Genomic DNA, 26,845 nt, shown 5'->3' on the forward strand with positions numbered 1-26,845 from the left:
GGAGAGATCTAATAGTACCAGGGCACTCGGTGTTTTTTTATCAGCCCGACTCCTCAGTTCGTCCAGGATTGATAGCATAACTAGTTCCGTGCTATGATTAGCACGGAACCCTGCCTGATTAGCCTCCAGCAGGTTGTTGCACTCTAGATGTTTTGAGAGCACAGCCAACACATGCTGCTCGGCCACCTTAGCCAAAAAAGGCAGCTGTGAAATGGGACGGAAGTTCTTTAAACATTTTGTGTCTGACCCAGGTTTTTTTAATAACGGAATCAGGCGAGCCTCTTTGAAAGCTAGAGGAACCTGTCCTGTATAGAGGGAAGTGTTCAGCAAATGCAAAACTTCATCCTCGATGCCTGGTAATGCCAGCTTAAACACTTCAGGGGGGCATGGATCCATCAGGGAGCCGGATTTAACTCGGCCAGTGATTGTGGATAATTCCTGTTTCGAAATTAAGGGGAATCCAGCTAACGGGATGATGTCCAGTGGGGCAGTATGGTCGGGTGGGCAGGAACATTCGAGGGGTGTAGTTGCAGCAATTTCACCCAGAATATCGGAGATCTTATTCACGAAAAAGTCCTGGAACCTCTGGCAATCCTCCTGCACGAACTCAGTGCTTTGCTCTTTGTTAATCCTGAGCTCCGCCAGAACCCGAAAGATTTCCTTCTGTGGATTCCTGGCTGCAACTATTCTTTCCTCGAAGAAAGCAGCCTTCCTAGTTTGGATGGCTAATTTGTAAGACGCTAATGATGACCTATACTCTTTCTTAGCAGTGGCGTCATATTCTTTCCGCCATGCCCGTTCTTTCCTCCTCACCTCACGTTTCATGTCACGTAGGGAGTCATTGTACCAAGGAGCCCCAGCTCCTCTCTCCACCTTCTTCACCCTACGAAGGGGTGCCACCAGATCAATGGCTCTCCCCAATTTAAGGTATAAATGACCACAAAGGGCATCAATATTGTCGTTCTTCTCCTTTACTGGGGGAGACTGTTCTAGAAGAGACACCATTTTATCCCCATCAAAGTTTCTCCACTTCCGCGCCATTTTCCAACCTTCCCCCGACTTAGGCAGGTGGCTATTCGAAAGTATTTTGCCCTTTATTAGAAAATGGTCTGACCAAGCGCATGGCAAGATCTCTACAGCGCCCTGGACTGGCATAGTAGTCCAGACTAGATCGAGCACATGTCCCTTCTCGTGTGTCGGACCCCTCACCTGTTGAGTGAAGTCCAGGGAAAGAATTGCTTCCTCAATTTGAAGTGCTTGCCCCTCTTTAGGGGATTTTTCCCAATGATAATTGAAGTCACCGACAACAATCATTTTATCGTATCGTGAACGCAGGTCCTGAACTAATCTTGTAAAAAGAACCGGGAAATCAGGCGAAGCCCAAGGCGGACGATATACCACCAAGAACACCAGACAGGCCGCCCCCTGCCTGAGTTTTACCCCCATAATCTCTGCACCCCCCCTGGTTTCGGATAGAAACCTTTCGGCGTGGAGACGGTCCTGGTAGAGGAGGGCTACTCCCCCTCCTTTTTTGGCTCCCTCCCTATTGACATGGAGTGCCAAAAAGTTATCTGGCAATGCCGCCACTAAATCAGGCGCCGAACAGTCCTCCAGCCAGGTTTCGGTAAGTGCGAGAGCATCTAGCTCTCCGTCTTCCAATAATGAAAAGACCTCCAGCTTATGGCACTGCAGAGAGCGTGTATTCAGCAGACCAAAATTTAAAGTACGAACATTGGGGCTGCCCTGCCTCGCTCTAATGCTCTTAGGTGAAGTCAGCAGGTGCTCCCGGGCCAACAAATGTAAGCAAACAAAGCAAATAGCACAAACACTGCATAGAGAGAAAGAGAGTGGCACAGTAGAGGAAAACGGATGCAAAGGGACACATAGGAAAGAGGGGAGAGAGAGAGAAAAACAAAAAAACTAACTAAATATGAAGATGACTTGGTACCATCTCTCCCTACAAAAGAAGTTACATTTGTAAGAAATTGGCTAATTAGTTCTGGGGGGGTTAGGTACCCACCTTAGGCAATAATCACAATCCTTGTCAGCTTATACCCTTAAAGTCACTAAATAAACCTGAACTCAACCCCTTGGTTGCTGTGGCACAAGGCAGACAGGCTTGTCTTAGGGATCGTGTGTAACGTATTTATGAATTACTAAAATAATGATCAAGTAATAATGCAAAACAATATTAATACTAAAATAAATTACAAAAATGAAGTAATTAAACAAAATGACGCAAATCTAATAATGGGAACCCAGAGAAATGCAGTTTTAAAGTTTTAAATAGAAGAACCTGGAAGCACATGATGCCAATTATAGCCCATAAACAGGGTCAAGGCGCAATATGTCTCTGGCCATAATGGAGTGCTGGTTCATCCTGGTCAAAGACTTTACCTTATGACTTTCGTCCAGATCCACCACAGAAATACACGTTTAAAGCCCAGGCCCAGGATGTCAGAGGGAGGCACTTAGAGAATCACAGGGTGGCAAATAGAGGCCAACAGGGGGGGACAGTCCCGGTCTAGTTGCCACTGGCCAGTTGCAGGAAAATGAGTCTTGTAGCTTCTTGTGTCCGTTTAGCTTTCACAGGAGGTCACCTCTTCTCAGGTCTTTAACAGCTGGTTCACAAGAGCATATTACAGGGTAATTGGATGTTTATTAAAACCTTAAAGTAATTAATATGAGAGGCACTTTCTGGGCTCTGGGTCATTCTTAAGAACTGAAGAATTAGCACAGTTGCTGGCTGAAAATCCAATCCTTCTGTTTCTTTCGGAGACTTGGAACTTTACTTTGGCTACTGCCTTGAATTTAGGGACTTTATTGTAGAAGGAGACTTCCAGGTAATCTGATCAAATCAGAGGTAGCCCAGTCCCAATTTCCAGAGGGAGGTCTGATGTTGAAAATATGGTGACTCATAGGTGACCTGAGTGGTGAGCGGGTTAAAATTCCTCAAGTGGCTTTTAAAAAAGTCAAAGTTGTTTAAGAGGTTGAAGTCTGTACGATCAGGAGATGCCAGCTTTCGGTTAAAATTTGCTCAAACCATATCATTGTCCCTGTTTAAAGCAAAGTAGCCATTGTCTGCAATATTAGAGGAAAGCATGGAAGCAGGAGCTTGTGGGGGGCAGTATGTAGGACATTCAGTGTCAGGTGGGGGTTTTGCAGTCAAGTACTAAAACCTTGATTGTGAAAAGGATAAGGTATTGAGCTAAAATCCAATCCTTTACATCTAGTACTGCCATATCTTCATTGGCTTTATTCAGTCTGTCTCGCTGTTAGTATATTTATCCAGATCCTGCTTATCTGAAGCGCTTTCGGCTGCCTTCTGAGACAGATTTCCATTTTTCTATGTTTTCCCTCTTCGCACTGATCTATGATTTCTTTAACCTTTGTGCACTGTAGTTGTACATGATGTAGATGTAGACAGTAATTTTTATTGTTTGGATATAAAAACGTTTGCATTGCGCCATAGAACCTATCTTGAATGGTATGTCTCAACAGATTAAACGTGCTCAGTTTCTTAGATGAAACCTTTAGAATCTTATTTTTTAAGGGACAAATGTGTTTATATAGTTTAATTTATACTGTTGTTGAGCATTGACTTAATTTTACTCTCAACAGGTTATCCTGAAACAAATACATAACATGACCATTGGAATGTTAAAATGATATTGTCACAACTTGATCCTTTAACACCATTTGGTGTTTCCTTCCTTATTAGAGTGTATTGTGAGTTCTTGAAATACGCAAATAATTTGCCAATCTTTTGAGCACTTAGTGAATGTGAAATTTCTATTGTGCTTTTAATGAAAGTGGCACTGGTTCCTGCCTAGTTTGGGAATTATTTGTCCATTCGTAGGTTTAGATGCTTTAGCGGAATATTCACTGTGTTTGTTTGTTAATCAAAGGTCATTAGCTTGTCTTGTATTGAAATGTTCAATGGATGGATCTCTAGTTCTTCTGGTGTTTGTATGTTTAGCAGAGGGGCCTGTAATTGGTTTCTGAAGTTTGGGATTAAAGGCTTCTGTGTGGTGTTTGAATGACTAGAGGAGCAATCTTTGGGCACAGTCTGAGTTCATCAGTAGACATGTCACAAAGCAATGTAGGAATTTTTCTTTGAGGAACTATTATTGATTGTTCCATAAACTATTATCTTTTTTTAAGGAACTGACACAGCAAATTAACCTAAGTCCAAAGCAACATCACATATCTTTGAGACAACTTTTGAAGAGGATTGAAAGTTGTGAAGGTACACGAATTGAAATGGCACGATGGGGCCTTCGCCTAGATGAGGATGTCTACAAGGTAACAAAGTTGTTTCATCTATAGAATTAGTTGTATTGTAAACTAAAATCGGTGGCACGAAACCAGGATTTTAGGCAGATTAATTAAAGAAAAAAGCAAATGTGAACTACAATGGTGGGATTTGTCGGGGTGATGAAATGGTGCATACTTGCATTTTACTTTTTATGATATCGGAGCCCTTGTTATAATCAAAATAGCAACCTCTCTTTTAAATTGGCATATACAGTGCTTCTACTTATTGTAAAGCCCATGTAAAATTAGTTTGAGTAGTTACCCCTCAGCTCCTGAAGCTTACTAGGTGCTGAGCCTTTTTTTTTTGAGTTTGTTTACTTTCCCTATTTTTTTTATTTCAACCTACCTGCAGTTTGTGTTGTAATCAGTGGTTAAACCCATGAGTTAATCCGGACAACTATACGTTTCCGAAAAATAGCTAGAATTCCAAATTCGGGAAAGCATCCTTTATATAGATTGCTCATAATTTTCCAAAAGAGACTATTTGTTAAAATAAAAGTTATGGAAATTAAGTAGAAATGATAGCAATTGGTAACAAGTTTTTCATCTGTAATTTTTTGCCCCATAGGCCGAATTACAGAAATAATATACCATTACGTTCATCAGACCCTTCTAATCACAGGGATACTGTATTTGTTGGTTGTCCAAAAGCATGTGAAACCCACATCCAGCAACTCAGCTGCAGATTATAATGATATTCCAATGAAAACTGTGACCATATGAAGTCAACATGGTCTTTGCAGGGTCCCTGGTTTGTCAGATCCTGTTGTGTATGATGAGCCCTTCCACCTTAGTGGGGTATCATTTATATCGAGATAAGTGTGGGAGCACTTGTTGATAGGAATATTGAGGATCTCCGCAGATTTTGGAACGTTCCCTCACAAAGCTGTGAGAAACATGCATGGCATTAGCAAACATTTGAGGTTATGCCTGGCAATTGGGTTAAGATAACATTGTGAGAACAATGCTGTTCACATCACCATGAACTCTCCTCATTGTCTAGATTTCTGAAAAGTCTAGGTTTTGTAGATTTCCCTTGGTGACTGCCATGCCCAATTACCACAGCTTTACATATTTCCAAAATGAGTCTGTTTTCATGGCAAAAAGTTTTATGCCTTCACGTTGCATTTTGGGTACCAAAGTGTTGCAGGTGATGTAGGCACTCAAGTGGGGCGCCGTGTTTATTGGGAGAAGTGTTGCAACCCTTTGTGGTAGGAATTGGTGGTTATCCTCAGATTCTGAAACTTTTCGTTGAGGGAAGTGCATGATTTAGGCAAGTTTGACATCTCAGGCCATTCTGTATAAGAAAACGAAGCAGGGTCCACACCATCCTGGTTTCGTCCGAGTCTCTAAGTTTCAGAAATGGCCAGGATCTGTAGGGTTCCCCAGTTGCCGGCTAGAGTCCAAATAGTGCTGCTATTCACCAAAGCAAGTGAAAGGAAATTGGAATGAATCCCCTCTGTGCCAGGACATATGTCAAAACTGCTCACAAAAGAATCTAGATTTCTTTTGCTTGCATGTGGCTGAGGATGTGTTAGGGCCCAGGGAGACAGACAGACTTGAGGCTGTAGGAGTGGGGGATAGACCTGATGCCTTGGCATACTGCCCCCTCCCTATATTTTACTCGTATTTAACGGTGCCTCGTGGCTTTTCTGGACAACTGGTGAGAGTGTTGAAGGCAGATTGGCATTAAACCCTCCCAATCTGGCCTCAAAGTGGGGCAGAATGAATGAAATGGAGATTTATATTGCGCAAACTTAGCCCAATGGGCATCAAGGCGCAGAGAACAAACAAACGTGCTGTCTCAGAGTACCGAATGCATGGCCACTAATAGGCCTGAGAGAAGAGCCAGGTCTTTAGAAGTTTGCGGAAATTCACCAGTGAGGGTTGACTAGATAGTTCAGGAGGGAGAGAATTCCATAACTTGGGAGCCAAGGTGGACAAAGCTCTTCCTCCCCACCTCGCCCTCATAAATCTGGGAACCGAAAGCAGATTTTTAGAAGCCGAGCGAAGGGTTCTCCTGGGAGTATAGGAGCTAACAAGAGACCTGATACCTTCGGAACCCAGTCCAAAGAATTCCCTGTGTGCCATGCAAAGGAGTTTGAAGGAAATCCTGGAATGGATTGGGAGCCAATGGAGATCCTTCCTGGCCTGAATTACAGACGCAAGCCTTGGAAGGTTCAGGACCATCCTGGCTGCAGCATTCTCTTCCAGGGGATACTCATCAATAGTCATAAGCACTGAATAGTCCCGCCCACGTGCGGGACCCCGGAGCAATAGCCAATAATATGCATATATCCACATATATATATATATATATATATATATATATATATATAAATACATATAAATACGCATAAAATAATCATATATATATATAGATAATATGCATATAAATATACATATGCAGCCCACTATAACCATACTAGGCTCAAAGAAAACTGCCACAATAGCCTGTAAAATCTTTACATTTGCTAAATAAAGACATATAAAACACATTATATGATAATGTAAAGAAGAAAACAGGCAGGATCATAGAGGCAGCTTTAGCCTAGATAGGCTGCATTGTAACAACAGAAAAAACTGGCGCCGTGCCTTTAAGACCTCTGAGAGCCTCCAGGCTCCCATCATGCACCACAGGTGACAGTTAGGTCAGTTCTTTTTTCCGGCTCCTTCTGTGAGGATCCTGGAGCATTGAGCTTGCCAGTTGGTGATATTTGTTCACTTCCTTCTGGTATTTCTAAAAAAAATTCGTCTTTACTCAACGTCTTTAGTCATTATCTGACTAATTCTACAATTTTTTACTGTTTTTGGGCTATTTTTTCAGTCACAATGCCGGCCTTATTTGCTAAGTGCCCGGCCTGTGGTAAAAAAATGGCCAAGTCAGACCCTCATTCGGTCTGTGTAGCTTGTCTACCTTCTTCTCACAAGCCAGAACTTTGCTACCACTGCAGCAAACTTTCAAGTAGGACTTTGAGAGAGAGAGAGAAGAGCAGGCTTCAGGCCCTGCATGACAGAGGAGAAACCGTGAGTGGAAGAGAAGATATTCACTCTAGGAAGCCTTCTTCTCAGCACAAGGATAAAGGGGAGAAGAGAAAACATCATTCCCCTTCAACTTCGAGGGACAGATCTTCTTCCAAGGTACCTGTGTGTTCAAAATCGTCGAAATCACCGTCGCGGCATACGTCGACGTCGAAGCATCCCTCGCCGTCGAAGAAGAAGTCGCCGTCGAAGCAAGGTGAGAAACGACATGAGCGTAGGCGGTCCCGGTCTGGCTCGCCTACGACTGCAAGGGAGCGGGACTCGACGTCGTCTCATCGACGTCGACGGTCGCCGTCGAGAGGCTCGAAGCGCCAGTCAAGGTCGCCGTCGAGAGGTGCCATGACGTCGACGTCGAACCAGGCAGTTGAGGTTTCGACGTCGAAGAGCCCCAGCCATACGACATCGAGGCACACGACGCCGAGAAAAACATCGCCGTCGAAACGCCTGACGTCGACGCCGAAGAGGCACTCATCGTCGAAGAGATAGACGCCGAGGAGATCGCCGCCAAGGGAGAAATCGACGCCGAGGAGATCACCTCCGAGAAAATCGACGTCGAAGAGGATGTCGTCGACGTCTCCTGCTCAAAAAAGGCCTAGAACGGTGTCCAAAGACCGGTCTAAGGTTTCTGGGTCCTCTGGGAAGTCCTCTGCCTCACCTGAGTTGAGGATTGTGCAAATCTCACCAGAACCTTCAAGAGCTCCTTCACCTACAGGAGCTAATATCTCGCCTCGATGGCTGGGGGAGATCAGAGACTGGAAGATAAGAAAAATTAACCTTCCAAGGTCTCGTTCCAGATCTCCGGTATCTGCTAGATCAAGGTCACCTCTGTTACGGGGACGTGAGCGTACTCCGCCGAGAAAGTCTCCATCGGAGAGGAGGCGAGCCTCACCATCTCCTAAGTCGTCTCATCATCACTCTTCGAGAAGACGTGATACTAGGTCTTCCACAAGGTCTACTAATTCAAAAAGGAACTATTCTCCAACATTGTCATCAACCCCTCCGAGTAGGATTTCACCAATTGATGACGTGATTACGTTTAATGAGGTTCTCTGTCGTGGTGCAGCTAAACTTCATATTGACATGCCTGTCTCTACTGCCAAGACAACGGTAATTTTCGAGACCTTACATCAAAAATTACCATCGAGTCCTTTACTCCCCCTGGTTCCAGGGCTGTTGGAACCGGCGGAACACAAATTCTTAACGCCGGCATCCTTGGGAGCGGTTCCTTCGCGGATCGCAAAGAAATATAAAGCACCGGACACTGATCCGTTATTTCTGAGGTCTGAGCCACAGCCTGATTCCGTCATCGTCTCAGCGGCTCGTAAGAATCAAACAGGAGCGGCTTCCTCATCTGTGCCACCTGATAAGGACAGCAAAACTATGGACTCATTAGGAAAGAGGATGTGTGCCACTTCTGCTTCCTATATGAAGGTTGCCAGTTCCTCTGCCTTACTGGGCCGCTATGACCGTTCTTTATGGGATTCCTTGTCTCGCTTTACAGAAAAACTTCCGAAAGAAGACAAGCAGGATTTTCTGGAAATCCTTCATGAAGGTGGACTAGTGGCTAACCAAGTGATTAGCGCAGCGGCAGATGCTTCCGACTTTTCGACGCATGGCTATGCCCATGGAATCTGTGCAAGACGATCAGCTTGGCTGAGGCTTACGGGCCTTAAGCCTGAAGCGCAACACCGGATTCTGAATTTACCGTTCAATTGAAAATCGCTCTTTGGGTCTAATGCTGACGATGAGATGTCAAGAATGAAGACGGAGATCGATACTGTAAAAGCTGTTGGTCTTGAAAAGAGAAAGGACAACTTTAAGAGGAAATACCGTCCTTATGACCGCAGACAGAACCAGCAGAGGGTTAAAACCCCTCAATGGTCGTCACAACAAAATCAGGGAAAATCCCAATTCTCCCAGCGTCGTCCTGGTAGAGGAAGAGGTGGTATTTCCAGACAGTCTGCACCTGGAAACAAGCAGCAACAACAGAAACAGTGAGTGCTTGCTTCCCCTGAGTCCGTTACCCACTCCGGTGGGGGGAAGTGTTCTCTTTTACCTGGACGAGTGGAAAAACATCACAAACGACAAATGGGTGCTGAATATTGTGCAAAATGGATATGCGATCAGATTCAAACCTCCTCCACTCTCCATTCCTCCTCAAAAGTCTGTGTTCCATCACCTTCATCTTTTGAAACAGGAGGTGTCTACGTTAATCGTGAAGAAAGCTATCGAGGAGGTTCCGAAGACACAGCGTCGTCAAGGCGTTTACTCCCGATACTTTCTGGTCCCAAAGAAAGGTCCAAACAAGGAGTTCAGGCCCATACTAGATCTCAGGCGCCTCAATCAGTTCATTCGGCGAGAAAAGTTCAGAATGCTGGCGTTACATCAAATAATTCCACTTCTGCATCAAAACGACTGGATGTGCTCCATAGATCTTCAAGTTGCTTATTTCCACATTCCCATCGCCCCAAAGCATCAGAAATTTCTAAGGTTTTGCATACAGACCAGTCATTACCAGTACACAGTCTTGCCCTTCGGGCTAAAGTCAGCTCCTCGCACCTTCTCAAAATGCATGGCAGTCGTAGCGGCTTTCCTAAGGAAAAGACACATTTTCGTCTATCCCTATCTAGACGATTGGCTGCTAAAGAGTGCGTCTCCGATTCTGCTTCAGCAACATCTCACGTTCTGCATACATCAGCTGCGGATGCTAGGCCTGCACGTGAACTTCAAAAAATCTATCCTCAATCCCACACAGAGGATACGTTATCTGGGGGCACTTCTGGATTCAAAGGACGCAAAAGCGTATCCTTTGGAGGAGAGACTATCCTCTATGCGCCTCAAATGTCAAGTCTTACTAAGGAATCCTCGACCAACGGCCAGACAGATCTCGTCTCTGCTGGGATCCATGGCGTCTTGCATCTTCCTTGTTCCGAACGCCAGGCTGCACATGAGACCTCTGCAGCAGTCACTGGAGGATCAGTGGTCCCAGTTCTCAGACCGTTGGGAAGACAAACTGTCATTACCTTTGTCAGTGCAGATCTCCATTCGATGGTGGATGCAGCGGAGTCATCTGATGGTGGGAGTGCCTTTTCAAGAGGACATGCCCAGATGATCGCTGGTGACAGATGCGTCCCTGCAAGGATGGGGAGCCCATCTGGGGTCCCTCCAAGTTCAAGGAGTGTGGTCAGAGAAAGAAAGACTGTATCACATAAACATGTTGGAACTCAGAGCGGTACATCTGGCTCTCAAAGCTTTCTTTCCAGCTCTCAATTCACCCTCTCTGCTTGTTCAGACGGACAATACAACAACGATGTACTATCTGAACAAGCAGGGCGGAACGAGATCCAGACCTCTGTCGCTGGAAGCGCAAGCAATCTGGAAGTGGCTTCTGGCTCGGGGTATGACAATTTCAGCTGTCCATCTGCCCGGCGTTCTCAACGTCCAAGCAGACGACCTAAGCAGACACTTCGCAGAAGCACACGACTGGGTCTTAAAAGACGAAGTGATAAGAGATGTCTTCCAGGCCTGGGGATCACCAGACATCGATCTTTTCGCGGACGCCGACAACGCAAAATGCCGCGTCTTCGCGTCCAGGTACCCACAACGAGGATCCAAGGGGAATGCGCTATGGATGGACTGGTCAGAGACATTACTCTACGCTTTTCCACCGATTCCACTCATTCCCTTGGTGATCAAGAAACTGTACAAGTCAAAGACAGACATGATTCTAGTGGCTCCGGATTGGCCTCGCCAGTGGTGGTACCCGGATCTCCTGCATCTATCCAAAGTGCCGCACAGGAGGCTTCCTTGCTGTCCGGATCTGCTGACGAGGGAGAACGGCAGAGTGTTCCATCCTAACCTGCCGTCCCTGAAGTTAGCAGTATGGTTCCTGAGTTCGTCCAGTACGGACATCTAGGTCTCTCACAGGACTGCATGCACATCTTAAGAGAGGCAAGGAGAGCTTCTACCAGAAAGACGTATGCTTTCAAGTGGAAGCGTTTTTTCTTGTGGTGTGCTGCTGAAGGACATGACCCGATTCGAGGTCAAGAACAGGTACTGTTACCATACTTACTTTCTTTGGCCAAAGCAGGTTTGCAGTATTCCTCTATTAAGGTCCATCTGGCAGCGATTACAGCTTATCGAAAGTCCCCTACCCAAGGGTCTTTCTTTCAAATGCCAGTTGTGAAGGATTTCCTGGAGGGTCTCAGAAAAGTGTATCCTCCCGTGAGGGCTCCATCACCTCCTTGGGAGCTTAATGTGGTTTTGTCTAAATTGATGGGTCCTCCTTTTGAACCTATACATAAGGCTTCTCTTCAACATCTGTCATGGAAGGTGTCCTTTCTTGTAGCGATCACTTCTGCGCGCAGGGTGAGCGAGATTCAGGCCTTTTGTGCTACAGAACCCTATCTCGTTTTCCATGCGAATAGAGTGGTGCTTCGGACTCATCCCAGATTCCTTCCTAAGGTATTCTCGGATTTTCACATTAACCAGTCAGTGACACTACCTACGTTTTTTACTAACCCGAGTTCTTCAGCTGAAAAAGCTCTACACTCTTTGGATTTGAAAAGAGTTTTGAAGTTTTACCTTGATAAAACTAAAAGTGTTCGAAAGACTGATCATTTGTTTGTAAACTACGGTCCTCTGAATACGGGCTTGCCTGCATCTAAGAGGTCCATTTCTAGATGGATTGTGTCATGCATTTTGTTATGTTATCAATTGGCACGAAAACAGCTCCCGGGAAGACCGAGAGCTCATTCCACTAGAGGAAAGGCTGCTACTATAGCAATGCTTAAAAATGTTCCTGTTCATGAAATTTGTAAGGCAGCTACATGGCGTTCGGTTCACACCTTTTCTCGCCATTACTGCCTTGATTCTGATGCTCAGGTGGATGCTCAGGTTGGTCAAGCATCCCTGAGGAATTTGTTTGGGTAATATCTTTGAGTGTATTTTTTAGAGACCATGATATTAGTCCGCAGGGTATGGGATGGGCTTGCTACTCTATTCAGTGCTTATGACTATTGATGAGTATCCCCTGGAAGAGAAGGATTAGTTACTTACCTGTAATGCTAGTTCTCTTCCAGGGGTATACTCATCAAAGTCATAAGCACACCCACCCGCCTCCCCGGACTAATATCAAAACAATCTCTTTCACATGTTACCCATGCAGTTATCACACTGTTATACGCCGTCCAAAAGAACTGACCTAACTGTCACCTGTGGTGCATGATGGGAGCCTGGAGGCTCTCAGAGGTCTTAAAGGCACGGCGCCAGTTTTTTCTGTTGTTACAATGCAGCCTATCTAGGCTAAAGCTGCCTCTATGATCCTGCCTGTTTTTACCTTTGAAAATAAAGGTTGTGTGTTTCAAAGAAAACCTAGGCAGTGTTTTCTTCTTTACATTATCATATAATGTGTTTTATATGTCTTTATTTAGCAAATGTAAAGATTTTACAGGCTATTGTGGCAGTTTTCTTTGAGCCTAGTATGGTTATAGTGGGCTGCATATGTATATTTATATGCATATTATCTATATATATATATGATTATTTTATGCGTATTTATATGTATTTATATATATATGTGGATATATGCATATTATTGGCTATTGCTCCGGGGTCCCGCACGTGGGCGGGACTATTCAGTGCTTATGACTTTGATGAGTATACCCCTGGAAGAGAACTAGGATTACAGGTAAGTAACTAATCCTTTTGCACCATCTGAAGGCGATGGACAGACTTCTTATTTATGCCGCTATAGAGCGCATTGCAATAATCAAGCCTGGAGGAAACAAGGGCAACTGTTGCCTGTTTACGAGCATCAGGGGACAGATATGGGGCAATCTTTCTCAGAGTCCTAATGATGGCACAACATGTGGACACCGTTCTGTTGACCGGGGGTCGAAGCAAAGAGCCGAATCTATCAAAACGCCAAGATTCCTGGCGGAGTGGGTCGGGTGAGGGCAGTCCCCCAAGGAGGGCGGCCACCAGTCCTCAGACCAAATATCCTGATTTCCTCCAAAAATCAGGACATCCGTCTTTTCCCCGTTCAGTCTTAGAAAGTTCCGTACCATCCATTGCGATACTGCCTCCATGCAAGCTCTAAATTTGAAGGCTGAGTCGTTGTCCGACTGGGTGATGGAAACCATGATCTGGGTGTCGTCAGCATACTGTGACTGTGACTGTGTAAGAGACTGTGGGACCCTTAGGGATGGGTGTCTGGTCCAATGCCCTGATCGGCCACCTCCAACCAATGTTTTTTTTCTTTTCAAATACTAATCCCTGGTGTATACTGAGCCCCCCATGTGGGGAGATTGAGGATAAATACTGCTTGGCCCAATCTGTGTTGGGAGCTCAGCCTGATGCCTGGGCCAGCCATCCCCACACCCCAAACTGTTCCCCACCCAAGAGAGGGACAGAATGATTGTTGTGACTGTTCTGGGATGGGGGCATGGCCTGAAACTACCTCTACTGGTTTTTTTTCAATTTATTGTTTATCAATTTTATCTGGTGTCTAGTGGGCTTTTTGTGGTGCAAACCCCATGTCTAGTGGGCGATACCTGGTTCCGGCTTGTGGTCCCACTGTTATCCCCAAGCCAAGGAGGATTTCCTTGATACATTGCCTCATTTCTAGCAGTTCCTTTCACATGTTCTTCAGTGCTCGGGCAGATTTATGCAGCAGAAAATCAATCAAAGTGAAAGCAGACTGCGCCTAACAGTGTCATCTGCGTCTAGTTCATTTGCTGTGATGTCAGCGCGCTGCGCATTACAGTAACCCAAAAAACAACACTCTGGACCCGAAGGAAACTTATCTCTCGCATCCCATCTTTCTTTCTTTTAAAGAAAATCCTTCCGGACTTTGCATCAGACAGATTTTCTTTACCCATGCTGTTGGTGAACCTGTCACATCAGATGCATTGCATAGGTAGCGCAGCTGACCTCAACAGTTTATCACCAGCTCTGAAGAGGTTGAGCCAAAAATCCAACACTAATGGTTTTTGACTATGACTTATGAATAGTAGTATGTTGGAGCTTTATAGCTTGTGTAGTGCAACATCATAGATGAAACTAGTAGTTACCTTTGTTGTCCACTGCCCCATTCCTTTTAATGCATGGAGTGTCCCACTCGACTTACGGACAGTGGTGTATTTCATTAGCAGTTTAAAACAAAGTTAACGTGTCATTCTGCCCTGCTCTCCCTCCTACGCCTACAGCACGACTCACCATCCCAATGTTTCTCTGCCTCACCTGTCGGGAGTCCCTTGATGTGTGCTTGGAGAGCTTTGCATGGGCTTGAGTGTTGTTTTGTGATGTTTCAGTTGAGAGCTCTGCTTCTGTCTTCTGGGTCACTCCATATATCCTGAGCTGTCTTTGTTTCATATTTACTCATTTGGGGATTAAAGACTCCACAGATCCAGAATCATGTACTTACTATCTATGACATTTGCTTGGTAAAGATGGCTACTGTGCTTGCCTCCTACCGTTATGTAATGTCTCACACCCAGTGAAATGTCCTAGAATGGCTTGAGGTTGTGCTCCTACATATTACCTGTTTTGCATCTCTCTTTAAATTGCTGCTGTGGCCTTAGTTTTATTGGACAGGTATCCTCCCCACTGTCTTTCCCCATAGAGTTAACCACTGTGCATTGAACAACAGTTATAAAGTGGGCACTCTGCCATCAATAAAAGCAAAATCATAGCTGAACCTTATTGTAACAGGCTGACCAATCAGACACAACACAGGTAATGTGGAGGTTTAGGATGTTTATCAGAAACCATTTGTTAAGGCTTGATAGTGTTATTTGAGTTAGGAAAAAGTTTGATAAGTCAGTGTGCAGTGGATATGGCTGCCTGAAGTTGCGTCACTTCTCTTTTCCTTTTTTGACTTTTGTCCTCTTTGGGTTGGTGTTGCTCACCCTTCAATTACCGTGGACCCTCTGGAAACAAAAGAGGTCTTTAGCAGTCTGTATTACCAGGTTGTATCCCACCACTAGTTACCAGTTAATCAAGGATGCAGCGTGACTAGACCACCCACCTCATCATTATGGAAAATGGCGGCGGCCACCTTAGGTTCCTCGATATATCGATTTGCGACCCTTCCACACTTGCCTTAATAGTGGCCATTACCCTGCCCTTGCCAATACCCTTCCCCTGCTTGCCTTACTATTTGTTCAAGTTCACTTTTTATACTTTTTTGAGAACGTGAACAGATGAAGGGTTGGGCAATGAGGCAGTTAATGCTCTTAGACTTATCTGCAGAAATATTCATTAATCATCATGCAGGTGAGGTCACTTCAGGTGTATGAAAGAATATAGTCTGAAGGCATAGTAGTAGCAAATGTACTTTTTTTCTGCTCTCTGTCTTATGCTGTGGCCTCCAATTAACCATAAGGGTGGACAGGCTACTGTTGGGCTCTGCAGCAAATGCATCTGTCAATGGCAGATTGCAGTAGGACCTGCCCGTGTAGCTTTCTCAGGCAGAGTGCTAGAAAGACATTAACACTGGTACATGGGCTGCACTTATCATTGGTTCAGGAAAACTCCTGACAAAATGTAAAAAGATCTGCCTCAACTACAAGGATATGTGAAACATGTATTTTACATGTATTTTAGTGCCAAAGTGTAGGAACTTGGCTCTTTATATAGTATACCAAAAAGAAGTATTCTGTGTAAAGAGTCCAGGTGTCCCTTATAAGTGGACATGGGCTTGCCTTAACAATTCCAAGGTGCTCTATTAGTGGTCCTGTGGTTGAGCAGCCTTAGGCTTGTCAGAGGGGAGTGTTAAGCATTTGTTGCATACACAGAGTCAATAAATGATACATACACTCAAGGAGATTCACACCAATTTTGAAAAATAACACGCATGTTTATATGTATTTCAACACCAAGAACTTCGTAATTGGGTAAGTAATTTTCAAGTGTTCACTTTTACAGTTTTTAGCAATGTAGGCAAAGCGTGAATTTTACACTATAATGCTTTCCTATGGATAGAAGAACATTTACTTCATACATGTATTTGCAATAGGATTTCAGTGTTCCCTTTAGGTCATGGGGCGTTGGGGGACCATGGTCCCAAGTTCCACCAGCGGTTCGGTTTTACCTCCCCTAGTGTTTGGTTGCAAAGGTGCTAGATGGGGTGGTAGCCTTGCGCCATACACCGTAAGCAAATAGGGAGGGCACCTAGAAATAGGCCACAAAGGGGGACTTTTGCACAAGTCCAGGAGATCCTATCGGGGGGCTCAGTTTGTGAGGGTCCTGGGAGCAAGGGGTAGCAGTCGGTGTTCTTGGACCCGGGCCGGTTAGCTTGGTTGCAGAGTGTTTTGCTCGACTGGCCGTTGTGCACTGTAGGCCGTCACGGTTCTTGTTCTGAACTTGCAAAGGAAGTCAAAACAGGACAGATGGGCCATTTTCTGTGCTTGCCTCTTCAGAGCTGGCGGCCCTCGTTGCTTGGTCGGTCTTTGTTTGGTGGAGTCCGGTTTGGACTTTAAACAAGCGATAGTCCCCACAAGGGGTCCAGTACCAAAGGTATTGGTGCAGGGAGGCTGGTAGGGGTCCCGGCATCTCCATATTTGGTAAGGAAATGGAGCCAACCACTTTGAGTAAGCTTGCTTCCTCCTTGGCAGCTACTGCATCGGTGGACCTGGTGGTCTGCAGCTTCTTGGAACCGGAAGTTGTGTTTGCCGATTGCAATTTGCAGGAGAGTGGCTCCTCCACTCCAAGGAAAATACTGGCTTGTTTTCGAAGTACTAGCAACCCTTTGAGGCTTATGGGAGATGCACAGCTACAGGTTGAGTCAGGTGTTTGCAATAGTCAAGTCTGGAGCGGGCATGCAGGGTTTGGCACCAAAAGTCCATAGCAGTCTTCAGTTCTCACGTAGATCAGCTCTTCAGTGCCTTCTCTGATTTAGTCAGGTGACTCTAAAGTTCTGTTAGGGGCCCCTTGAATAGTTAGGGGGTCCCCTAAATGCTCAATTTAGGGATGTTAGGGGAGAGTAGAGCAGTTGCAAATTGGCTACTTACCCTTGGGGTCACTGTTCTCCCTATACTTCCACTTCCTGTGGGAAGTGGTCGTAACCCTATCCCAGTGCATCCAATTCTGCCATTACCAAGATTGCAGAATTGACCTAGAGTGGGGCACATCAGGCAGCTAACCTTAGGGGTGGGTCTGACCTGGGTGTGCTCCACGCTTCCTTGCATAACTAATTTCCTGGCTGTCCTGGTGCCAAATGGACCTCAGGCCAGGGGGTGGCTTTCCTAGGTCTGGGGGATGCCAGGGTAGCATATCAAGGGTGGCAGAGGCTTTGAACCCTCTGGCCTTGGTATGCTGATTTACTAACCATCCTGCTGGAGAAGATGTAAACACCTCCTGCCAGAGCAGGCGGAAGTGTTCCTGACCTCTGAGAGCAGGGCTCAGCCAGCATGCTAGAGGAATAGAAGGGTTCAGGGGGTACCTCTAAGGTACCCCCTGAGTGCATGTATTAATGAATCCATCACTGGAATCAGTGTGGGTTTAATAATACGAGGTGTTTGTTAGATACCAAACACCTTTGCTTTCAGTGAAGCCATCATGTCTCTTAATGACCAGTGCCCAGTACATATACCTTTAATGGCTTCCCTGTTCACTTGTACCATCTGGTGTTTGAACTAGACATTACAGAGGGCATATCTGCACGTACAGGTATGTCCTCACATGTAATATAATGCACCCTGCCTTAGGGCAACAAGGCCTGCTGTAGGGATGACTTGCCTCTATTACATGCAAGGACTTTGCCATGAATCACAGTGAGTGTGCCATGTCATGATTGACACCATAACACTTAGTGGAGAAGCGTGGCTCAGTGGTTAGAGGCGGCAGACCCGGAAGCTGAGATCAGCCGTGGACCAGGGTTCGTTTCCCCGCCTCGGCGGGTCTCAGGCTCAAAAATTCCACGGACTCGACAATTCTCGTTCCGGTGCCTACTCGACTCACGGGGTCACACTCTGCGACTCTGGGCAATAGCTTGCTTAATCTCCACTACGGCCCCTCGCGGCGGGATGCCTGGCTTTCACCTTGTGGATACCCTGCCGGGGTATCTCACAGGGGAATACCAGGACGGGTTCCCTAAGCAAGCGCTTAGATACCGTGTCGGTGATTTGCGCTATATAAATACATGTACATTTACATTTACATTCAGTGTGCAATTTGTGTGTGGGTCTCTTAAGGTGGCAGAAGACGTGCTGCTGCCCTTAGGGACCCTCTTTAGAAGCCGTGCCCTAAGTACCAGGGGTACCCTTTACTATGGTCTTACAAGGGTGTTAAAGTCCATGCCAGTTCGGTTACAATTAGATTTTTCTTGTTATAGGGGAAAGAGCATTGTTGCGGAGGTCTGGTTAGCAGATCTTGGTGCACTGTCAGAGCTGAAAAACAGCATCTAGTAGCTAAAAAGGGGGCAAGAAGTGGGGGGACAACTGCAGTAATATTCCAGTTTCCTGCACATATGTATTTTATACACCACTGGCTGTACCGGAAACGAATGCATGAATAACCAAGAAATGAATTGAGTCCAAGGAGTACCCCGCCACAAATCACTTTATCTAAATGTAGTACTTCCCCCCACAAATCACTTCACTCGCTTGTACATGGGCCATGAATGGTTGTTTCTCTCCAAACTCAATTTCCTACCTGTAGAGACTTTCCGTCGGGCTATACCACCATTGCAGATCCCATCTACCCAAGATACTAGAGTGCTAGTAGGCCCACTAATTGCAAACATAGGGCTCTACAAAACGATATAGCATAAGTCGTAGTAGAGGAATGCAGGAATAGGGCTAAATTAATACAGAATAACTTCTTCTCATTTTACCTTCAACATGATTGCTTCTATGGATTAGCTAGTAACTTAAACCACTTTGCTTTTTATGTTTTTTATTTAGGCTAATGGGAGAATTCTTCCTGCTGAAAAGATCAACCTTAGAAATAATTCTTACCCAACCACAGAGGAACTCAATTGGACTAGGGAAGTGACCCGTGAGGCGTCCATTTCTGCAGTAAGTTAGTACTACGATTTACTGGTCACTGTATCTCCAGATTTGTAGAATGCTCTTTAAATCTTTGAATAGAACAAGCCACTTCTGTACAATGTAAATGAAAGCAATTAAAAGCCCAGATGAAAGCTCTGCTTCTCTGTCACACAGTCCCTCTCCCCATTACACCTATGTGTTTCCTCTAGATCAGTCTATTTTTTAAATTTGAAGAGATGGGTATGGTTACTATGCAACCTGAATGGATTCTACTCCCATACTTTCACTTCATAACGAATTGTGGTGTTTTTATCGCCAGATTATTTTTTTAATACTAACTTATGGCTTTCTGCTACCTATGTTGCTTATGATCAGATTGATATGATGATGGCTCTTGGTTCCCATTACCTGAAAATTATCCTTCATAGGTTATATTTGCAGTATCTGATAGTCTTCTAGCCACAGATTCCTTACCTTTGGATGTACCCAGGAATCAGATGGATCCAGACGTTTTTCAAGCAGCATCTCTGCGTGCCAGTTGGTGGCATCGTTCGTCTCTGTGTTGTGACATCCGCGCCGAAAATGATATGCATGGTACAGAAATAGGCGTCATTTTGGCATGCTGATGTCACTTCTCTTCTCCAGTATTGAATCTTTCATAGATTCACATGCTTGAATCTTCCTTGTTGTCATGGTGGGAGTCTCACTGTATCTTAAATAGCAGTATAGGAAGAAGTACATAGAAACAATGCAAAATAAATCGAACTTTTGTTAACCCATTGTCCTCTTTTTAAGGACCAACTTTCAACCAATGAGGTGCTCACCCTGAAACCAAAAGCCCCTGCAGAGCCACCACACCTCTGATTTTTAAGCGCAGGTCGTGCGAGCAAGAGTCTCCCTGAGCTCTGCTCAGTTCTTCATCTTGTGAACTTTTGACCTTACTATTTCTTGTTCAGAATTATCTGGAAAGGAAAAGGTATTGTGCTTCGCTTCATCCTTTAAAAATGTCTGAGTGATCTAAGAAAAGATTATTGAGACCTTGCAGGTCTTGTGGGAAAGCAAGAATATTTTCTGAGGATCCTCATAAGGACTGCCTTTACTACTTAAATGCCAAACATGTCCCAAAGGATTGTAAATACTGCAGAACGTTCTCTACTAAAACCTTAAGGGACAGAAAGGCAAGACTGCTGTTGTGGTTGCAGAAGAGGAAGTCCAGATCTGAGTCTGGCTCTGATATTTAAGAGGGTTGCTCTACCCCTGAGCATAAAAGGAAACTTGAGCCTTCCTCCTCATCCATGGCTGATCCCGAAAAGGCAGGGTCAATAAAACTCCTGTAAAACCAGCCACTTCTAAACCCTCTACAAGCACTTCTCATAGGAAGCCATCAACGTCTTCCCTAGTGCCTCATACTCCTCTCAAACCTGCTTAGGGAAAAAAGTTTCCATGTCGACTGATACTTCGACGAGAGCAGCAAAATCTTCCTTTTCGCAGACGACGGCAGTCAGTTCTGCATGGACTGACAGGGGTGTGGAATTTATTAAAATATCTACTTGTACATGGGGCAGGATGCTTCATAAATCTACTTGTCCCTTAACAAAATCCACTTGTCCCTTTGGTGCCATGTTGTGCAGCGACAAATTATGGCAGCAATCTCATTATATAAGAGCTCCTATACAGCCTCTCTGATTATACCAGGGCTCATACCATAGAAGTGTTTGAATATTAGCAATCCCTTTATGTTGCTACGTTTCCGCAGATCTACATACTGGGACTGAAGGTAGTGGTAAACAATAGTTCCAGGGTTGGAATGTCCTTTGGAGTCTATGCAAACCTACTAACTTGCATGTTTTAAGGGTTTTCAACAGCTCTTCTCTAATCTTTTCCAATACTGAGAAATGTTGGAAATTTATGGCAGAAGTAAACAGTCTTCCAGAGTTGGGAAAAAAGTGGTTGGAGGGAAAATAAACTTGCAAACACTCAGGTGTTCGCATGAGCAAACCTACACATGCATATTTGCTCATGCTAAAATGCAGTTCACAAATATTTTCTAGGAGTACTATTTCTTGCCCTACTGCTGTAAATCGTTGTGAATTCACGAAAGCCATATAGCTGCCCTTAATGCAAGGACATATACCAAGGGTGCCTGCACTTTTGAGACTTTATTTAATAATTGGGCCCCTAATTTGGTCTGGCATTAACCATGACCTTTTGTGTTTATTGAAACTTTCTCTCTGTATCGATTGGCTTCACGGTGAGTGACAGCATTCTGCTCTTCCACGAGAAGCATATCAGCACACAAAGTAGTTTTGTTCAGTGCCAGTAACTAATGTGGCAGTGTGTACTTTTTTGAGACCAACATTTTTTTTTTTGCTTTTGCCAATGTTTGTTATATTGGTGAGGGTCCGTCAGCTCTCACATCAATAAGGTTTTACAAAAACCATGTCAAAACAAGTCACGCATTGCCAAAATTAAAAAGCTGACTACCATTTCAGACCTACTGGTTTTGTCAATGCTTGTTTATTTTTGTTTCCCAAAATCTTATTGAAACACGTTACACTGATTTTCTAATATGAATATTTTGGGGAAATACTAGCATGCATCAACACATTTTATAAAATGATGCTGAAAAGAAATGGTAACTGAAATTTTACAGTAATTTAGCAAAAAAAATGTCCTACTTTCATTGTTTAGGAACATTTTATATTGAAAGCAAAGAATCATTAATCTTGCTTTCAAGCTTCTGCGAATATTTGCATCTAAACAGAGATCATTCTGGGAGCATTATGCATAGACTATAAATATTGCTTAACTTTGAAACCGTGTGTCCACATTTTTATACTGGAACCACTGTCAGTAGTGCAGTCAGAACTTACATTTACTGAGAGCGCTCAGCCTAATAATAAAGGCTCTCAATGAATGAACCATAATTACAATTGTGAACAGCATTAACATATGCACACAAATATTAACTTAACTGCAGGCAGTGCCCTTCCCTGATCCTTAATGTGGTACTGCAAACTGGCAACCAAAGGGTTTGCGCTGCAGGGGGTTGGGCCTGCTTGTCCCAAGGACAAAATGCACATTAAAACTTGTTGCCCTTGACCCCAAACAATATGTCCTGGGCGTCGGGCTATAGGAATTCCACATCCCTGGACTGAGTCAGCGATGATGGTGATGGCGGCGTCAACGAGAGGAGTGACAATGAAGTCTTCGTCTACGGCTTCTTCAACTGCTTCCTCAACGATATTGTCGACGACTTCTCATTGTTGATGGCAAATCCATCAACGGCGGTGTTTGAATCTTCTAGGATGCAGGGATCGTCGATGACCATAACGATTAAGTTCATTCTGCCGTCGATGACCTCTTAGATGGACCAGAAAAAAGACACTCTTGACACCGGAATCAAGGTGAATGTCATGAGATCTGGCATCTTTGAGTAAGATCTCACCACTTCTTCCATCACATCTACTAGAAATTAAAGAGTCCGCGGATGACGGATCCTTTGGGCCTGCCTGTAGCTTTTCACAGCTTAAAGTAAAATGCCAGGATACTGACAATGAAGATGAGTACCATTGTGAATATATGGAGGCTGATTTATCTTTTAAAGATTGTCCACCTCCAAGAACTCAATATTATGAGTCTTTCCAGAACATTATGATTTCGAAGAAGACAATAACCTGCCGTCTTCAAGTGAAGATAAAATAGCGGTCCCAATGTCACTGGTCTCAGACCTTAGACACATGTTGGACGTCTACTATCAATGATTTCCAGAAGCTCATGCTCCTGTCCCTCAAAATCCAAGCAACAAGAAGGTTGGCAGAGTGCACCTCCTCTTGAAGTTTTGGAGCCTCCCCTGGCACAACAGAGAGTCCTAGCTCCTAGAGGAATAGCCATTAGGGAGGATTGTATCGAAAGTTATTTGGACGACCAACCAGAGGAAGGAGAGTTGGTGTATCATGTAGTTCCTGCAGGCGCAGCATGTGACGATTACGTCGTGCCATCCTCACCATCTCTGTCACCTTCCCCAGCTAACTCTCCAGATTCCACTAGGAAGTCTGTTAGGGCCATACCAATGGTGAATTATATTTGAGAAGATGGACTAAAGTTCATGAAAACTCCAGCTTCAGTACCCACAGCTATTCCAAGGATGGACAAGAAATATAAAGCCCCGGAGTCTTCTCCGGCATGTCTTATTGGGCACCCAAGGCCAGAGTCAGTAGTCATGCAAGCAGCCCGAGGGTCAGAGTCAGTAGTCATGCAAGCAGCCCAAAGACGCTCCAAAAACCCTGTAGCTCCATGCTCAGATCCTCCCAATAAGGATGGTAGAAGGATGGATGGTACAGGGAAGTGATTTGCTGTGATGGCGGACACGTCCATCAAGTAGTCAAACGCATTAGCCATCTTAGGACGTTATGACCTCCAGATGTGGTTCGACTTGGCACTTTTCCTGGACCATTTCCCTGATGATAAAAAAAAGAGGCTACACAGATTCTGCAAGAGGGTTCTAAAGCAGCATCAGAGATAATCAATATAGCGATGGATATCTCTTCAGTGACATTCAGGCAAATGACAGGAGCAATTGTTCTTCTCAGGCAGTGTTGTATAAAGGCTACCCCTTCCCCCCAGAGATTCAGGCGAAGTTAGTAGACATGCAGTTTGGAGAAAATCTCTTGAGGAAGCATATTGACGATGCTGTACAGGGTATAAAGTCAGATATGGAGACTGCACATTCCCTTGGAACCCTCCAACAACAACGTTTTCAGTCTTTTCAAGGTGGTAGAAAAAGGGGTCAATACCAACAGAAACCTTACTTTCAGTCCTACAGATACCAACCTTACCAACAACAAGGATAATGCCAGTATGCAGGTCAGCAACAGTTTTGGATGTCTAATGTGCCCTACCTGCAGCACACAGCCCGAAGGCGGGCTCCTACTAGAGGAAAGGCACAGATCAACTTCAGACCTAGTGACAGTCTGATTGCACCACCCACCTCGTAGCGGCACAAACTTCCTCAGAGTCACTACCTGTCTGTAGATTATCATCAATGGTTAAAGGTAACTATGGACAAATTGGTTTTGGACATTATTCATCAGGGACACACCCTGGAGTTCGTCCAGAAACCTCTTGCACTCCCTTCCTTCTCGAGAAAACACCAACAACTAGTCTAGTTCAAACAAGAGATTTCGAACCTGTTTCAAACTGGGGCGATAGAAGAGGTTCCACTGCAACACAGCGGGAAGGGATTCTACTCAAACTTCTTTCTAATAAAAAAACAGTGTCTAATGGAGACAGGTAATGTATCTCAAGGGTTTGAACAAATATATTAAAAAAAACATTCAGGATGTTATTGTTGCAGGAGATTCTTTAAATGATCAGCAAAGGAGATTTTATGACATCTCTAGATCTCTTGGACGCTTATTTTCACATCCCTATTCATGTCAAACATCAAGATGTCAGAGGTTCTAGGTGGGGGGGTGCCACTATCAATTCAAGGTGCTGCCTTTTGGTCTTCGGTCAGCGCCAAGGGTGTTTTCAAAGTGTATGGCGCCAATAGCAGCGTTCTTGAGGCAAGGACTCTAAGTCTATCCGTATCTCGATGCCCGGCTGGTAAAGGGACCTACATACCACTCTGCAGAAAACTCCTCAAGGGTTCATCAGCAGCTCTTCTAGACTCTAGGGCTATGAGTAAATGTGGATTAATCCTCCCTTATACCTTCGCGGTCCTTGATGTTTCATGGGGCAGTACTGGACACAAGAAACACAAAAGTCTACCCTTCAGAGGCACTCATACAATTTTTTTTAAAGATGACATAGTTAATACAGTGAAAAATTCAGTTTTTGTGAGAATATAGAAAGCCATGCTGGGGATGCTCTACTCGTGCATTCCACTGATCCCAAACTGCCAGCTATGGATGAGACTTCTTCAAGAACAACTAGATATACAGTGAATCCAAGCTCAGGGCTCATTCGATGATCTCATTACTATCACTGTAGAAATTTGAAAAGCCCTGTCATGGTGGAAGGTAAGAGAAAATAGATCAACAGGTCTAGTCTTCAAGCTGCAAATTCCCAGTTTCTTAATGACTACAGACGCATCCCTACAGAGGTGGGGTGCACATCTTCAAGAACTGGAGATTTAGGGACAAAAGAACGTGCAAGAAGCACTGATGCACATCAATTGCTTAGAGCTGAAGGCTTCCTTCTTCGGATTGGAAGCCTTTCTACCCGGAATCGGCGAATTCCTTTTCTAGTGAGAATGGACAACACTACTAAGATGTTTTACCTGCTCAAGTAGGGAGGAACGAGATTATAAATATTGTCCTCGCAAGATCAGGAAATCTGGCAGTGGCTTATAAAGCACAACATCGCTCTTCAAGTGGAGCTTGTTTCTGGAGTCCACAACACATGGGAAGACTCCATAAAGCAGGTCCTCAAGTCAATGCCTTGAAAGGAAGTTGAATCACCAATAGATCACCCAAATCTTCACAAAATGGAGAACCCCAAAGTTGGACCAGTTTGCAACTATGGGAGAAAAAATATGTGAGAGGTTTGCAAGCAGATTCCCTCAGAAGGGTTTGTGGGGGAATGCTCTTCAGCTTTGCTGGATGGTAATGTTTGCCTATGCTAAAGTTAGCTAAAATCTTATCTGAATGATTGTTGCCAAGTGGTATCCATGCACCGTTTCCTTTTAATTTTAGAACGACTCCAAATGGCATCCCCCAGGTCTCCTCTCTAAGCCCAATTTTATTTAATATTTATATCAAACCTTTAATGTCTCTCATTAAGGCCCACAAGATAAAACTGATCAATTATGCAGATGACTCCCAATTGATTTTATCATTAAATGAAGGTCAGGCCCACTCCCATTGCAACTTTCAGGCCGGCAACCTAGGTACTTTTAACTGGATGAGTGCTTACTCACTGAAGATGAACAGAAGTAGAACAGAGCTCCTTTGCTGTCCATCCAGCAAAACTTCCATATCCTTACCCCCTAATTTCTGGCCTCTACCCACGGAAACCTCATGGGTCGTCTTGAGGGTCTTCTTTGGCTCCAGTTGGCTCCTCTGTTTGCTCGGTCCCTACTCCGACTTACCTGCTCGTGGTGAGTCACCTGGTCCCGACACTGCACCTTTTTCCACGACTATGTTGCGTTCGCTGCCAAGGCTTGACATCCCACAGGGGACAGCTCATGAACGGCTCCTGGTCTTCCACAGCGTCGCCTTTTCTACACAGCTGCAATTTCAAGGGCACCGTCAAATTTCCTGCATCTAACGACATTGTTAGGCATTCGTCTTCCTTGCCTCCTGGCCACTCCTGAGTGGCATAGACTGTCCCTTCTGCTTGCAGGTTCTTCTTGTCTCAAATCCAACCGTGGGTTCCTCTGGACTCCTTCACCTCCAGCTGCACTTTCCCTGAAGTGCTCCTTTGTGGTCTACGGAGGTTTCCTACGCCACTTCGCACCTAGGCACCCAGCTTCCCTGGTATAGGCATCC

General features: G+C 44.7%; 1 protein-coding gene across 2 annotated transcripts in view; it reads left to right on the plus strand.

The window, feature by feature from the left end:
* PIWIL2 (piwi like RNA-mediated gene silencing 2) overlaps positions 1-26,845 on the plus strand; it is a 1,947,029-nt gene that overhangs the window by 988,368 nt on the left and 931,816 nt on the right. For both annotated transcript variants that reach the window (XM_078666379.1, XM_078666380.1), the window contains 2 exons: positions 4,165-4,305; positions 19,266-19,379. In XM_078666379.1, the coding sequence (XP_078522505.1) occupies positions 4,165-4,305; positions 19,266-19,379 (255 nt within the window). The remainder of the gene's footprint in view (positions 1-4,164; positions 4,306-19,265; positions 19,380-26,845) is intronic.

Source organism: Lissotriton helveticus, chromosome 11 (genome assembly GCF_964261635.1).
Source record: "Lissotriton helveticus chromosome 11, aLisHel1.1, whole genome shotgun sequence".
Lineage (NCBI taxonomy): Eukaryota > Metazoa > Chordata > Amphibia > Caudata > Salamandridae > Lissotriton > Lissotriton helveticus.